General features: G+C 36.9%; 1 protein-coding gene and 1 non-coding gene across 2 annotated transcripts; both read right to left on the bottom strand.

Moving 5' to 3' along the window:
- Nucleotides 1-637: 637 nt before the first annotated feature.
- On the bottom strand, nucleotides 638-2,859 carry LOC123607996 (cytochrome c oxidase subunit 7C, mitochondrial). Its single transcript, XM_045497307.1, has 3 exons — nucleotides 2,647-2,859; nucleotides 1,547-1,690; nucleotides 638-740 (listed from the first exon to the last, which is right to left on the bottom strand). The coding sequence occupies exons 1-2, from the start codon at nucleotides 2,719-2,721 to the stop codon at nucleotides 1,574-1,576; spliced, it is 192 nt and encodes a 63-aa protein (XP_045353263.1). The 5' UTR covers nucleotides 2,722-2,859; the 3' UTR covers nucleotides 638-740; nucleotides 1,547-1,573.
- On the bottom strand, nucleotides 841-903 carry LOC123582102. The gene has a single exon (XR_006704200.1). It is a non-coding gene; the product is annotated as a small nucleolar RNA Z39 (small nucleolar RNA).
- Nucleotides 2,860-17,700: the final 14,841 nt, after the last annotated feature.

Here is a 17,700-nt window from a genome sequence, read left to right as displayed (position 1 = left end):
GCTCTAGGAACTACGTCATTATATTTTAAGTAGCTAATAGCATTTTACCATCCATAACATAAATTTGATTCACGGATACAATTACTCTTCAGAGGCATCTTTTAGTCCATGTCTACTAAAGTTCAAGAATAAACTTGGGAGTATTTCTATGTTTTATCTTGCATGCTATTACATTTCATTTCAAATATTCTACTTTTATTCAGTCTAAACAAAACTAGTATTGGTCAATAGCAAATTTATCAAGGCAAAAAATTTGGCTTTAGATCACAAGCCTGGAGGGAAAAAAGCTCTTGGACTTCACTCTATACACTCACTATTGGTTTTCCTCATGATTAAGTAATTGTCACTCATGAAGAAAAACAACTTTACTGCTTCAAGTAAAGACTAAATGTACACTTCTTCCTCTTTTTCAATCAAAAAAAATTATTCTGGGACAACAAAGTCAAGTTTGCATTTTATATAACATAAATTACCAACAAGGTCCTGACCTAGTAATCAAAAATTAAATCTCAAAATTTAAAACCAAGAAATAGGCTAAATTTACACATATTTTGAGCAAACAAATACTAGAACATTTCCTAAATAAAAAGTCAGCACAATTATTACATTCCAGGTTTCAGAGAAGAGGCATTAAGGATTCATGCCATAAGTTTATTTACAAACATATTGAGTATGTTGAATTCAAGAGTTTGATCCATTTTTCAAAGACACTGCACCTCTTAAAATGCTCCTTTTCACACCTGCAAATAAAAAAAAATATATATTGGTATTTAAAACGTCTCACCTATTAAAACAAAAACCATGTACTTTCATACACATATTGTCTGTCCATCAGTTTGGTACATCAGAAAGCGTTTACAGTATCATGACTTTATTCATACTGATTTGCTTCATCATATGCACCAAAATCTTTCCATTACGCATCAATGGATAAAGAACTTCCCTTGTATATTATGAAGAATAGAGTCTTTTCTTTCCAAAGGATAGTTTTGGAATTTATTCCAATCATTCCACAGATCTTCCCAAAACGTTGCTTTGAGGCAAATTCTGATTATGCTAAATAAATCTTTTCTTCTCACACAAAGAATCTGTTAATCTTCTAGCACATAAGACTGATTGGGGTATGCACAAACATATGTTGCCCTAACGTTAATTAGTCTATCAGAACTCTACCTGGTTACGTGTGTGAACTGAAACAAGACTGGCTAAAAATCCTGGTTCACTATCACCAGTTAATGGATATGAGGCAACTTAACATCTTTGTGTCTTAGGCCAGGTGAAGTCATCCAACCTCACAGGCTTGCTAGGTGTAACTAGATGACATTAATGTGAAGTGTGCCTGACAAACAGTAGTATCCAATAAACACTGGCTTTCAGGCAAAGAAACGTTTGTTTATTGGTTCACCAACGTGTCTCCACCAAGGCCACATCTACACTAACTCCAGAAATCAGCCCTACACACTGTGTGGGTGTGATGGGGGGGGGGGGGGGGAGGAAAAAAATATAAGGAAAAACAATGTTTTAAGATTAGAAATCCATTAATTACCTGTTTAATGGATTAATTAAAACATCCTTATTTCTTAAGCAGCTGGTGTCTTACTATAAAAAAAGGTGCAGCAAATCCAGATCCAAAGTACATAGTCATCATAACAAGTAACCGCCACTTGTTTTCCACTGAAAATGGCAAATTCTGTTGGGGAAAAAAGAGAATAACCAACAAAAATGAAACTGAATCATCTGATTTTATAGATTATAGCCGTACACAGGGGATGTTAGGTATTTTTTTACATAATCAGGTTATGTATGCCATATATAATATCGTATTTCAAACATTATGTTTTACATCCTATGACCTTCATGTAGGACAATATAAGGTTTAAAAAAAAAAAAAGCACTGGCTTTACTGAGCACAGGCAGTGGTCTTAACTCCGGTGTATCACACTGGTTAAGTTTTCCTTTTACTTTAGAAAAGCCGAAAAATTTATTCTTCAGGGGACCTGTTTTAGAAAAAGAATGCACTATTCTGGTTTGCTATTTGTTAGAAACTAGTCACCTTGTAAAGGCACACGGCAAAGTTAACTGAATTACGAAGACTGACTTTTTCATAACCAAGCGGCGCTACCATCGAAAACCCTTCTTCCGCCCTTTCCTACTAGGCCTCGATCACTGCTAACTACTCGACTTAAGCTATTGATACTTGACGCTAAACCCAACTTCAACTAAAGAGATTTAATACTTCTAATTTAACTAGCTTAGACTCGACCCACAACCACAGGCCCTCACATCCTCCTGTGTTTCCGACGACCTTCACTCCGAGTCCGGTGACCTCTAGTTCGGCTTTAAGCCACAAATATCTGCAGCATTGGCCTCAGGGACCCTCCAAATCTCGGAGGGCGCGGAGGGGAGCGCTAGGGCCAAGTGGGGCCTAAGGCTCTTCCTATTCATTCCTTTACCCGCCGGCGGCGTGCAACCGGGGTCCTGCGCTTTGCCCCTGGTTCCTGGGGGAAGTGGAACGCTACCCGACGTCCCAGCTCACCTCTCCTGCTTACCGTCTCCCTCTCCACGGTCCTTGGGAAGCCTTGGAGTTCAGCAAATCGCAGCTAAGTGCCCCCTCCCCCAACGAAACGGGGCCCCTAACACACTAACCTTCCCTGGGCCCTCCTCATAGTGGCTTCTACGGACCACAGAGGTTGTGAACCTCCGGATGCTCTGTCCCAACATAGCGCTGTTGGAAGTTCTGCGAAAAGCGCAGAGCCCCTAGACGATAGAAACGACAGTACCAAACCAAGTCCTCTTCTTTTCACGACCTTGTTCTCCGGTGTGTAAGACCCGGAAGGGAAGATGGGAAATGGGGAGCGGCCACAGAAAATGAGACAAGATGGTGGTGTCTGAGGATTGTGGGAATTGTAGTTCAGAACGTGGCATGGCCTTGTCGGCTCTGAAGGACTATGGGAAACGTAGTCCGACGCGAGAGCCGGATTGCTTGTGGGGGTCGGGTAGAGGTACTGGCTGTGTGTGTTCGGGAGGCCGGGAGGGTAAGTGCCCAAGGCGTTTCTACGTGCAATTTAGTGAAACCTGATTTCTTGTCGAGTTCTGATCAGGATTTTGGGGGCCGGATTCCAGAACAATTGTACTGAATTGAGTGACGCAGTCTCACCGAGTTTATGGAACACAAAAATAAACCTTTACCTCTTCTTTTTTGGGGATTTTTTGTTTGTTTGTTTTCTTTTAATGCTAGCAGCCTGTGATTTGCAGTACTCTGCCAGCGCTGAGAGAGGTGTATACCGTGATCTTATACGAGGAAACAAAGCATAAACTGAAGTAACCAAACACTATGTAGTACAAAATATGTCGGAGAGAAAATTGAGATGAATTGCTAAGGGAAGGATTCCTGAAAAATATAGGTTATTAAATAGAACAGAATTAGAGACAGGGCAGAGCAAACTCAAGGCCGATGTATGGCATGTTCAGAGAGTGAAAGAGAAAAGCAGCTTCTTATATCTGGAGTTAGCCTGGCCTGAGGATTGGTGTTCTGCTGAACATAAACAATTTCACAGAACATCAGCATCAGACGAAGTTACTCTGTGTCAGTGATGGATCAAGGAAAGAGTAAGATCACTCCATTTTCATATCTGAACATAGACAAAACATAACATTGTCCAAGTAACAAAAATGACCAAACATCACCATATCCAGTCTAACATGATGAGTTCTGTCTCTTCACCAATTACCACCTTAACCTTGGATTAGTCTTTCTTTTTGCTAAGTGAGATTTGGTAAAATAGACATAGTCACAGAAAACAAGCCCAAATCTTGATAAGTCTTGACATCTTTTTACCGAGATGCCCATAGCTCTTCATGGTATTTGGTTTCCCTTGATGCAGTGAGTAATAACCCAGCTTGTTCAATTGTAAGTGTGTTTCTGGTGGTCTTTGACTCGTGGGATTGGGAAGTGATATATAAGGCTGGGAAAGTCGTATTAGGTTAAATTGTGAAGAGCCCTGCTAACCTAAGTTTTATGTTATTCATCTGTGGGAGAGCATATATTGCCCTAGATGGCTCATTAATACAGCAGCAGTAAATAAAGTCTTGCTTTGAAACCTGAGTATAAAATATATACATTAACATATACTTTACTTATCTTCTGTAAGAGAAAAGTGATGCTTCCCCATCTCCAACCGCCCCCTGCTCCCGCAAAAAAAAACTCCACTTTAAAAAATTAATAAGTTTATTTCTACAGGTAACTTCTGATTAAGTAGAGATGCATGTAATGCATTATAACTGGTGTTCTCCTCCTAATAGAGGATGTACGACATTAAAATTTTTTAAATGTCCCGTTCAGGGCTTTTATATATTAAAGGATTCTTATCTGACTATAATTGGGAAATGTTTTCACATTTAGTATTTCTGAATTGTCCCTTTCAGTCTAATGAATGTAATATCCCCTGTATTTGGTTCACTGTTAGTTCTAATTCGTACTGTTTGAGTCTCCCCTGCATATCTGGCTTTCGTCTAACTCCAAAGGGAACTCCAGGATAGATTCTAGCAAATGGCCTCAGAACTGTCAGCCTCCTCATGGGCCCTGGGCCAAAATAAAGATAGCTGCAAATCCTTTCATCAAGATATAGAGCCTGCCTTCTCATCCCAAATCTGGGTGGACTCTATTTTGACCAAGAGAATTTGTTATAAGTGATACTGTACCAGTGTCCTGCCCAGGTCTTATGATATTGACAGCGTCCTTTCCTGTCTTTTGGAACACTTGCCCTGGGAACTCTGAACATTCGTGTAAGAAGTTTGACTACTTTTATGGAGAGGCCTCCTGGAGAGTCCCCAGAAGTCGACCAAAAGTAGGTAAAAGGGGTCAGCTCAGGTGTCAGGCATGGGAGTGAGTTATCCTGGATCCTCCAGCTCAGTCCAGCTGCCTGCTGAATATCATCAGTGAGTGTCCCCAGTCAATGCGATTTGAGGAAGAGTTGCCCAGTAGAGCTCTGCCCAAAATGCTGATCTACAAATTTGTGAGATAAAATAAAATGATTGTTCTTCCAAGCCATTAAATTTGTGATAGTTTGGAGGTACCTGGGTGGCTCAGTCAGTTAAACTTCTGACTCTTAATTTTGGCTCAGGTCATGATCTCACCATTTGTGGGATTGAGCCCCATGTCAGGCTCTGTGCTGACAGTGCAGAGTCTGCTTGGGCTTCTCTCTCTCTCCCCATCTCTCTCTGCCTTTCCCCTGCTCATGTGTGTGTGCGTGCTCTCTCTCTCACTCTCAAAATAAATAAATATTAGAAAAATTTAAATTTGTTAAGTTAAATTTAAATTTAAATAGTTTGTTAAGCAATAGTGAATTACCAGGACAGACACCTAGAAGTAACACAGCCATTTTATTTAAGGAAATCACCTGCCATTGGAAGAACACACTTTCTTATCATCAATCTATACTTAGGAATCAGTTATGTTACATAAAACATTTATCTTTGCTTAATAAATACCTTTCTGTCAGATGATGCTTCTATGATAATTCTCTAGGGGTAATGAAAATGACTGTGCTGAACATATCAAAACATGGAACGTCTGGGAAGCAGAGTGGCTCCATTTGATGGTGATACAGCAGCTGGCATAATTCAGGGAGTGCTAAATACCCTCAGAAAGTCACGGTGCAGCTTTTTGATGCTCTTGGTAACTAGAAGGTAAATGGAATGGGATTGAAAGTTGATGAGATCACTGATTCCTTGCATGATTACTCACCTTTTTGTCAATGGCTAGATATTACCCACAGAACACATTCTTGATAGTTATTTAAAAATATTTTCTAAAGAATGTTTTTGTCATAAAGCCAAACTGAACTCTAGGGAAAATTTCTTATTAGTTTCCATATCATTTTTCTTCATTGCTAATTAGTGACCAATTAATAAATTAGTTAAATAGCTAAGATACTCTGAGTTTCGGGGTTTTAAGCTAATCTCAATCTCTTAAAATTCGCTATGGAGAGAAGAAAAAGTTTTAAGAAATGTGTTAATCTTCTTTTTTGAATAGGCATTGTGGTAAATTAAAGATGGCCACAATTTCTTTGTAACTCTTACCTTTGAGAGGCGGGTTCTAACTCCCCCCACTCTTGACCTTAGAGACCTGCTTGACCAATAGAATGCAATAGAGTAACATTCAGATATTTCTGAAGCTGACTTATCAAAAGCTTTGAAGTTTCCATTCAGGCAACTTGGAATGTTTTCTTGAGAGGAGACAGCCACCATGTAAGAAGTCTAGCCACCCTGAGTGTACCAGGACTGTAAGGGAACCCAAGCGAACCCTTTGGAGAAGCCTCGTGGGGGGAGGGGGAGGAAATGAGGGGGAAAAATAGGCCAGATCAGCTTCCAGCTCTTCCTGCCATATCCTAGCCTGGGCACCAGATATATGAGTAAAGAAGCCTTCAGGTGACTCCAGCCACAGTTATGATTTGCCTATGATTTCATCAGCTATGTTAAACAAGAACTGCCCAGCTGAGCCCATCAACCTCCAGAACTGTAAGAGAAAAAAATAAAATATTGTTTTAAGCTGCTAAGTTTGGGGTAGTTTGTTATATAGGAGTACAAAACCTGGAACAGGTATCATGCACTATTTATTGGTCTAACAATCTAAATTTAGTCATTATAGTTGGCAAGAAAAATGTGAATTATCTTAGAGAAACTTTTGATTCAGTATGATACTCTTTTGCTATAAAATGAATTTCAAGAGAAATGAGACATTTCACATATTGGTACAAAATAGAAAACATCTTTAGGGACATGAAGTTTACTCCAAAGTTATATTTTAAAAATAAAATCCAATTATTTTAAGTACTGAGTAGGGTGTATATCATAGAGTGAGCAGTGTACTTTCTAGACCCAGAGGAGTCTTTGGAGACTGAAGTTACATTATATAGAACAGTATTTCTAAAAATTAAAGTACAATATTTGTCATTTCTCTCAACACCTACTATATAAGATTTTTAAGAACTAGGTTAGAGTTTATTTAGAAAGGGATTCTTTAGTAAAGAAATTATGTTTCTATCCTACATTGAAAAACTCAAGTTAACATGTTTCTTTTGGTCTTAAATTTTTAGAATATCTCATACTACAGAATTAAAATCAGAACTCTGTGTTAACTTGTATTTGAAATTTTACATTTGTAGGGGAAAATAACACCTGGTTTTAGGAAAAGACAAAATGTAATTCCACTGTAGCAATCAGGGTTGGAAAATATTCTGCCAGCCTTTTGAATGATTTAGTGATGACCAACTGGAAGAAAAAATTATGCCAAAAAAAATGCTTACTTGATCAAGCTGTGTATTTTGCTCTTCCTCTTGTTTCATTACTTTTGAACACCATTATTTCCTTAAAAGCATTTCATGTTTCTTATTCCAATGTTATTTCTTGATCTCAATGTAGGTTTAAGGACGATTCACTTTTTTGACAGATCAACTCCTAATATAATTATTTGTCATTCAGTGTTGGCAGGTAGAGGTAGATACATTTGTATAAGATGAATACAGAAACTAACACTTCTCAACTTGAAAGTCACTGATTCTAACTATATTTATGTTCCATCTTGACTTAACTTGCAGTGGTATTTATCATTGTTTTGAACAGGTTTCTTTAAATTTACCATGGCGTTTCCCCGTTGTCTCCATAACTGGGATACTAAGTGATTAAATGGTTTATTTATTTAGTTTAGAGACACACACAATTTAAGTGAGGAAGGGAATTTTGAAAATCAATTTGATGCATCATTCTAAAAGGAAATGCTTTTTTTTTTTGTTAGAGTGGAAGAAAAAACAGGAAATAAATGGGAATAGAATGAACTTTGGTGCATTAAATGTGATGATTGTGAAGGATTGTGCCAATAAGGATCCCATCTTTTTTTTTTTTCAGATTTATTTATTTTTGAGAGAGGGAGAAAGCATGAGTGGAGGAGGGGCAGAGAGAGAGGGAGAGAGAGAGAATCCAAAGCAGACACACCACTGACAGCACAGAGCCCTATGTGGGGCTTGAACCCACTAACCGTGAGATCATGACCTGAGCTGAAGTTGGATACTTAACCAAGCCACCTAGGTGCCCCCCAACCTTTTTTTTTTTTTTTTTTAAGATTTATGGAAATCTTTATTTATAACCAGGTCCATTACTGCTGGTCAATGCATGTTAAGCTGCTGCTATATATTTTTTTTTTAAACGTTTATTTATTTTTGAGACAGAGAGAGTCAGAGCATGAACGGGGGAGGGGCAGAGAGAGAGGGAGACACAGACTCGGAAGCAGGCTCCAGGCTCTGAGCCATCAGCCCAGAGCCCGACGAGGGGCTCGAACTCACGGACCGCGAGATCGTGACCTGAGCTGAAGTCGGCGCCCAACCGACTGCGCCACCCAGGCGCCCCATGCTGCTGCTATATTTTGACCAGAAATTAGATCAAAGGCACCCCTTTTTCTCTGGACCATGGATTGGCAACTATATGGTTAACACAGTCCATCAAGATGTGCTTGTTTATGCTATAACAGTTTCTGTATTTGGCTTTTCACTTTGAACTAACAATTAAGAAAAATGGGAATTTCTTGAGAATATTTATGCAGTTTGAGAAAATTATTACTGAACTCACCAAACATTATTTTAATCATTTCAACTAATTATAAAATTATTCCATAGGGTAAGTTAGGTTTAATTTGCAGTTCTCTCCATATCTGTCAATTAAACCAGACCCTCACCGAACAGCATTCTAAAACTGCTTCATCGAACATGAGTTGTGCTCAGCATCTTCTTACCACTTTGTACTAAGAGATTTTATAAATATCAGACTTATGAATCTTATTGCTGGGTTTACTGTGGAGGTTGTTTCTCTCCCCACCCCCTCCTTGTAGGATGTGTTTCAATACATTTCACATTGTCATTTTTAAGGCCCCATAGGACAAATTTTTCTCTGGTCTGAAAACTAGAATAAACATGCCTCTCCTGGGTAGCTGATTTGCTTCTGCCTTATGAGCACTGTGAATAACAAACTTGATTGTAATTTCCTCCTTGTACTGGTTCCTAGAATGTTAGAGCCAAAAGTGTGACCTATCTTTAGTGGAGACGATGGATCTATTTCGCGTATCTCACTCCCGGCTCCATCTACTTTTCTAAATTTATTTACCTTTGTTTCACTTTCCTCCCCAATTTTAAATTTATTTTATCTTGTTATATGGTATGTGTCTTTGTTCTGTACCTCAGATGTTTTCTGGAACAATATTAGCATGTAAATAAACTAAAACATCATAAATTTTTTCTCACATAGCGAGTTGTTGCAGTATTACTTACTTTATCAGTTTTCTCTTTTTTGCTTTATGGAGCCTGGGCTAAGTAAGGTAATTAAAGCTAGGTAATATACCAAATGATCCCCCAATTTTAATGGCTTAATACAGCGAAGATTTATTTCTCACTATGTCACAGTCGGAATCAGATGTTCAGCATGCCATCTTCCACATGGTGATTCAAGTGTCATCATCCTCTTGTGCCTCCACTCAGTCCTCTGGGTTGACCCTGCTTGCCACCATGCTAAGAAAGAGAAAGTAGCGACTCACACAGGGGTGTGAGGCATCAGCTCAATGAATGGCGTGCACCACTTGTGCCAAATTCTATTATCTGAATCAGTCATATACTACCATCCAGATGCAGGGAGTCTGAGGAATTGAGACTTTTGTGTGTCCTAGAGGAAATTGGAAACGGTTTGGTTGAACAGATAGCATCTCCTCTACAGAGACCTAGTTTCTTCCTGAAATCTTATACAGTGCCTCTATAAGAATTCAATTTCCACTTGTTATATATACTCTCGGAACTTTGCTAAAGTGGTTCCGAATTGTCATAATTCTTGTATAATTTCTTGGTCTTGCACATTTCCCCAGAGTTGCACACTCCAGGCAATGTATTATAACCTGGAATCAGACTGACATGGATTCAAATGCACAATCTACCCTAACTATTTAGCTTTGGGCAAGTTGCATGACCTTCCCGTATCTTTCAAATGGGGACAATAATGTTCCTTACTTTATAGGGTTACTGGAAGGGTTAATGGACATATTTGCTGCTTCGAAGTGTTATATTATCAAATTCCCCATAACAACTCCCTTTTGGGATCCCCCTCCATATGTCACTTTTTAATTAATTTTCTGTCTTTCTCAGTGGATTGACCATTGAAGTATGTAGTTCTGAAATATAAAGAAGTCTAATGTTCTACTTGCATGTAAGCTCTCAGGGCACCAAGTTTTGTTTTCTTCTGATCACCCATGTGTCTATGTCTCCATAGAGACACTCCTTGAAATGTTTGTTGAAACCAGTAAACAAATTATGTAGCAGTTTTTGAATTTAAATACAAATACTATATTTTGAGGGTGAGATTATGATTTAGTTTTTAAAATCCACTTTATTGAGCCACTAATTATGTGCAATAAAACATATCTATTTAGAGTGTACTGTTCAATGAATTTGACAACTGTATACACTTGGCATTGGTTAATGCCATAATTAAGATATAGAATATTTCAATCACCCATAATATCCTTTTAGCAATAAAATATTACTTTCAAAAGGATTGATTTGTTAATTGCCACTGAGCACCTTAAACTTGGATGCCTGGGTATTCTTAATTAAAGCCAAATTGTGTTCTATTGCAAAGTTTTTCAACAGGGGATCATTTACAGTCTGGGCTAGATAATTCTTTGTTGAAGTAATGTCCTGAACATTATAGAATGCTTGGCTACATTTCGGGCATCTACCCACTAGATGCTAGTAGCACTTCCCAAGTTATGACAACCAAATTTGTCTCCAGATGTTACCAAATGTCCTCTCTGTTGACAACAGTTGTTCTGGATTGAAAACCACTGCCCTATTCCATCTCTTCACAGCAACTTGAGTCAACATACACCTAGTCTGAGCCAATGCTTCTGCACTTGCTGGGATCCATCTGGAGAACTGCAATGACTCACCCTTCTCAACAAGGGAAGGGCCAACTGTCTTAGTGTCCTGCAGTCTGCTGGCAGAGTGCCCGCTCCCTTTTCCATCATCAGTGTTTGCTATCCACTGCCCGTAGTGTTGAACATTTATAAGCTTCCATTGATCCTCCCCTCTGTTCCACAATGCATCAAGGGCAGATGGGAAGTGATATTAAAACTTGCTTCTGTTTTATTCCTATCTTATGAATCTGTGTTCTCTGGTAGCCACTCATTTAGAAGATAATGAACCTATCCTTAGTTCCACCTTTAAAATAGACAATTAGTTTTTAATTACGTGAACACGTGTGCTTAGCGCTGTATCTGGCAATAGCAATGCGCAATACATAGCAGCTATTATTATAACTTCCACACCGCTGTTTGTGCTGCTGTTATTTTTCCCTCTTGTCTTCATGCTGAGATCAATCCTACCCTCCTCATAGTTACTGCACTTTCTCTGCTTATATCATCAGCTTTTGTATTAAGGCCACAAAATTTGTGCTCACATGCCCCAAAGATACCTTCTCAAGCTGCCTAGGCCACCACGGCACCCCTACCGTCCTGGCCTCTTGAGTCACTGGTCACACATTTCTCAGCTTTTCATGCAAGATTTTAAAAAATCAGTTCCTTAGGAAATTCCATCACCATTTGACTGGAAAGGAACTTCTTTTCTGACCAATGTCACTAGAAAGACCATCCTATGAAGGAAAAACCCCAGACATTCTATTTCTTACAGTCTCCTAGTTTTCTTACTGAGCTTGTCTGGAAAAGCTATGGAGCTCAGTACTAGTACTGAGCACTTTTTGACTAACAAAGGAAAACACAGCATTGGATTAAAAACACGTTCTACAGGGGCGCCTGGGTGGCTCAATCAGTTAAGCCTCTGACTTTGGCTCAGGTCATGGTCTCCTGGTTCTTGGGTTCCAGCCCCATGTCGGGCTCTGTGCTGACAGCTCAGAGACTGGAGCCTACTTCAGATACTGTGTTTCCCTCTCTCTCTGCCCCTCCCCAGCTCATATTCTCTCTCTCTCTCTCTCAAAAGAAATAAACATTAAAAATATATATATACAGTTTATTAAAGATAAATACCTTAATTGTTAAGAAGAGAATATAAACTTAAAATGTGAGACAAAACACCTCCCTTACCAGATTAGCTCAGAATATTGTTCATTTAATTGTGAGAACCCGAACCACACAATTTGAGTGTAAGGACTATCAAAGAAGTGTAAGTTGTTATTATTATATTCTGTATTATTTGCATATGTATAGGTTATAATAAACTTTTCCAAGTTTATATTTAAATTTATATATTTATATATAAATTTTACATATATCTTTATATCTATATAAATAAATTATATATACATTTATTATATATATAAATTATATTTAAATTTATATATTCCAAGTCATTGCTGAAGAAGTCTGAATTTGGTATTCTTATAGCACAGCCATCAGCATTAATAAGACTTTTGACGCTTACTATCCAGGGATGCAAGATCCCAAATCCCTAATTACTCAACCTGTTGTGTCACCTGTATTTTCCAAAGTCTTTTCAGTAACTCAAAAGCTGAAATTGGAGGTTCCCCCCTGCCCCGGCTTTTTCTTTGCATTCCTGCTGGAGAAATTCTATACTGAAGGGAGGAAATGGTAGGAGAGGGTAGAGCTAAAGGTAATTTATGGTTAATAAAAAACAGGTGATGAATTAAAAGTTATTTTCCGAGGACACAGGTTTTTACTATCTGAAGTAAAATAACTGATTTGAATTATATCCACCTCTCAGAGCAGTCTTGTGCATATATTGGGAAGTTAGACAAAACCTGACTACAGGAAATAAAAAAAATCCCAGTACTTTCTGATCATTCTCAAAAGGAAAGCAAAGTCTTTGATTCTAAAATTAGAGACAAAGGCTTAGATACACATTAAGAACAGAAGTAAGAATTTGACTTAAACTCACAATCCAAGACCTTTCCAGAAGACAACATTTCTAGGGAAGGTTGTGTGTGTGGCGGGGATTGATTCCTGGAAGCAGGAAAGAATTAGAGATTGGTTAGAGCAACATGCAAGATGAAAAATGATAATATATACATAACTGCATAATTTTGTTCAGGATAAGATTTCTCTCTCTCTCTCGCTCTCCCTCTCATGTGAGTCATGGAAACTTGGTGGAAAATATACAGATTCGATGTGATTACTTTGAAACTTTAAATAACTTGGAATTCCAGGAAAGGAATGACAGATACAGGAGTTAAAGATTAAGGATACCAAATTCATGTATATCAGGAAACTAATATGCTGGATTCCAAAGTTTAAATCATAAAGATTAAAGAGGTCTGACAAGGTGATTTAATAACGATAATGGAGAAAATGTTCTCCATTTGGTATCTCTTAGATACTAAACTGGTCATCTTTTTGAAAGTGATGCCCTAAACCTGCTATACTTAACCTGATTTTTCTCAATGCTGCCATCATTGGAGGATTTTAATACAGCCCCTTGCCCTGCCCCATGAAGTCATAATAGCGCCACAGACAGTCTGTGTAAAACCAAATGTGTTATGTTGGTGAAACTCCAGCCTGTACCACAAATCTACTCTTCCTCCCAATTTTCTTTTCATGGGTGTCATTTCCACTCTCTGGTCATCCCAATCTAGAATATGAGAATTGTATTTGAACTTTTTTTTTTTCTCTCTCTTTTCAAGGTACTCATCATTTAATGGAGAAGGATGGAAAGAAAACAAAAAGCATAGAATGTTTTAAATATCTAGAAAGAGGAGGGGTCTAGGCACAAGGCTGAATACTCTTCCTCATGCACACAGAGCTGCTCAGTGTTGCAGTGCTGACCATTATAAGTGGGTATCTCAGGGCAGACAATAGCTGGTTATTTCTGAGTCCAAGTGAAAGGATGACAGGAAAATATTCCCTCTATATTGCTCCAAGAAAATTAAAAACTTTACACTTGATTTCCTAGCTTCTCATTTCAAGGTCACACCTGGTTGTGTATGAGCACAATACCTACATTAAACATGGCCCTTAAGTAGAAAAATGGCGTCCTTAGTATTTCTGTTTTTGATTTCTACTCCAGTTCATGCCACGCTGTGACTCTTCTCTTCTGCACATTCCTTTCCAAGGCTCAAGAAACACACTCTTTCTGGGAAATATAGCCTTTTATGAGATCTAAAATTAGTATCTTTTTAATATATAAGAGTTAGCATTATATTGGAGTGCTAATGTTCTCTGAAGACTTTCCAAAGTAGTAAGAATCAAAGTTTAAGTAAAAGAAATGATGCTTTTACAGATAATTTCAGACAACATGAAGGAGGAAGATTCTCTGTGTTTGTTCTGTTTAATTAGGACAGACTGTTCTGGACAAAATTTAAAATATTCAGGTGATTTCTGTACCATGTACATTTTACGAAGTCATGGAAGTTTCTAGACAAAAAGTTTCTTTCTTGGGCATATGTGCAACTATAAAATTTATATATTATATTTTAGATTACATCTTTTTTAGTTATTTGAAATTAGCATATTCAATAATAATTTTTAAACAACAGTTTCACTTCTTCTGTATTGGCTAGAAAGGTATGGTCAAATTGAAAATACAAGAAAACATGATACATTTTATTACTTTTTCACAAAATTTTATTGTTTCTGGCAATAAATCATTTTTATCCCTTTCAAACATATTACTGTGTAAATATAATTTTACAGAGTAATTTAAGGCTTCCATGCTAAAATTTTACAATTTTAGCTTTTTTTTTGTACAAGTGATTCTCTTTGTGCATGTAGTACACATAATGTTACATATAGTAGTCTAATGGCATGTGACCTTATTAATGAGGCAATTAAAATTATAAATAATGTATGGGGCGCCTGGGTGGCGCAGTCGGTTAAGCGTCCGGCTTCAGCCAGGTCATGATCTCGCGGTCTGTGAGTTCGAGCCCCGCGTCAGGCTCTGGGCTGATGGCTCAGAGCCTGGAGCCTGTTTCTGATTCTGTGTCTCCCTCTCTCTCTGCCCCTCCCCCGTTCATGCTCTGTCTCTCTCTGTCCCAAAAATGAATAAACGTTGAAAAAAAAATTAAAAAAAAAATTATCAATAATGTAAGGAAAATTTGGATAGGCCAGAAAAAACAAATGCAAAAAATTCACAATCAATTTTTCAAGAAAATGCTATCTCATGTCTTTAATAATGTGTAGTATATTAAGATTTGCTTATAGTATTCAATATGATTTTAAGGAAATAGTGGGAAAATTTTCAAATATCAAAAAGTAACAACAATGAAATAAAGTATTTAGGTCAAATCTTTTCCTTGTGAAATATATAGGTAACTGAGTCGAGGAAACAGACTGTGGCACAAGCCTTAATGCTCCATTTCACTTCACTTTGGTGCCTGCGGCAATGAGCATATTATAAATTTTCAAAACATAATTTACAAAATAATGAACAAAAATTAAATCTAAAATTTATTTTGAAAGGGGAAGTGATCAAACAATAAGAAACAGTTAATTTTTCTTAAATAGGATACAATAGTTTTAGATAGTTACTAATTACTAGCTAATTGTAAAATGGGAGTATATAGAAGGTTGTTAGCATTACCTAAAATTTTGTAACAGTGTATAGTTTTTCTCTGAATAACAGTTGGTCTGTAGAAGACCAAAACTACAGTTTCTAAGTTCATTGATTTTCAGTTGATAAGAAAAAAAAGGATGATGTTGCTTAATCTTGTTTGCTCCTTCTTGGGTTTTATTGGCAAAATCTGTAATGTGTTTTGTGTACTTAAAAATAAGATAGGCTGACAGGTGCTTCAGTAGTGAAACAAAAAGAACAGAGTACGAAATTTTATTATCTAATTTAGTCTCTTATTTTGTTTACTTAAAACAAACATTTCATTACTCAAGTATGTGTAACTTTTGGTTTTAAAGGGAAAATGGATTAAGTAATTAAAATATGAATGGACTACAGAAAAAATTACCAAATTGTGTAATTTAAAAAATCAATTCCATTATATTTATAAATGTGTACTGTTTTCAGGCACACAGGAAGAACAGAAAGGTGATTTCACTGCTTCTTTGAAGTTTATTCTTTTGCAGCCAGAAGGTAGAAGAGGGTGTTTTGGAACATTTTTACTAATCAATGTCAATACGTTTAGCCATTTGAAATAAAATGCTTATTTTATATGGTATAGTACACAGAACATGTCAGAACTAATAAACGAAAAAGAAGGAAGGGAAATGGCTAACATTACCAATTTTCATGCTTTGCATATGGTTGCCTAAACCATGTCCCTTGCATCCACTGCTTGGTGAAAGTTTCCTTATCCTAAAGAAATACTGTGGTATCCTGAGACAGCCTTCCTTGGTCCTCTCAGTCTCTATACCAAGTCACTCATTTCATTCCAGATGAGCTTGTTTATTAATATATTCAAAACATTTTAACTCCTGTAATGTTGGTACAATGCTAGATATTGGGTAGAGCGCTCAATTACCAGGAATACAGACCTCGGCCCTAAGGTAGGTTAGAGTCTAGTAGGGGACACAAAATGTAGATGATTATAACAATGTTCAATAAGCGATAAAGTAAACATAACATCCTTCCAGTGTCACTGAAAGAAAGAACAACCAGCTCGGGCAATGGATGAGATGAAAGGAATGATCCTAGTTGGAAAGATTTTGACACAATCAAGATTAACATTTTCAATACAAAAAGCAGTTCTAAATCAATCCTTTAATAAAGTACCTATTTTTGTCTCTATAAATGTTCTCTACTAGTTGGTTAACTATTTTGCTAATTCACTCATTGAATCATTCATTCATTAAATTTGACAGTTATTTCTGGAATGAGGCACAAAGTTTTGTTATATCAGACATAGGCCTGAGCTGTTTTAAAACAAACATTAAGTATAAGTAAGGGAATGAAGTATACTTGCTGTCTTTAAAGTTAGTGTAGCAACTTTGTATCTTAAATTGATGATTGAGCTATATTTATATACAATTTGATAAATTTGTAATTTATATATCTCAAAGTAGTTCATAAGTATACCAGAGGTAGTTTTCCAAACAGACATTTTAGAATGCCTGCAATTAGAGTTACAAGTGACTGTCTGCATTTTCTTGTCTTAATGGCAATAAACTGCTCATTATTTAAAAAAAAAAAAAAAAAAAAGTGTGTCAACCGTTCCTGTTTAGAATACTGCCTTTTCTCTAGAAGTTGATGAAACACTCTACTTTCCACTGACAGTGCAGGAAATGTGAGGGAAGATGCCAACCTTCAAAGACTGACATAAGAATCCACACTGAATTTTGATGGATTTGTTTTAATATTATTACCCTTAAAATTGCAATTTTCACAGGTAAAATGCTTTACTTTTATATTTTTCCATCAAATGTTTATATCCATTCATATTATTATTATTATTTTAATATTTTATTTTTAACTAATCTCTACACCCAACATGGGGCTTGAACTCACAACCCTGAGATCAAGAGTTGCATGCTCTATAAACTAAGTGAACCAGGCGTCCCTGCATTCATATTATTAATACAAATGGAGACATGGTATTTCACCAGTTCATCCAATTTCTTTTATCCATAATATTATAAGATAAAAGAGTAACATTAGTAAATTTGTCTTACTATACCCATGCCTTATATTTACAGAATAAAATAGTAAGGATGAAACAGAAATATCAAATTGTTTAACGGGAGTCTTAGCTTTTTCT

The sequence above is a fragment of the Leopardus geoffroyi genome, chromosome A1 (assembly GCF_018350155.1).
Source record: "Leopardus geoffroyi isolate Oge1 chromosome A1, O.geoffroyi_Oge1_pat1.0, whole genome shotgun sequence".
Classification (NCBI taxonomy): Eukaryota; Metazoa; Chordata; class Mammalia; order Carnivora; family Felidae; genus Leopardus; species Leopardus geoffroyi.
Note: the sequence above shows the minus strand (reverse complement) of the source record. Positions and strands in the feature narration are given on the sequence as shown.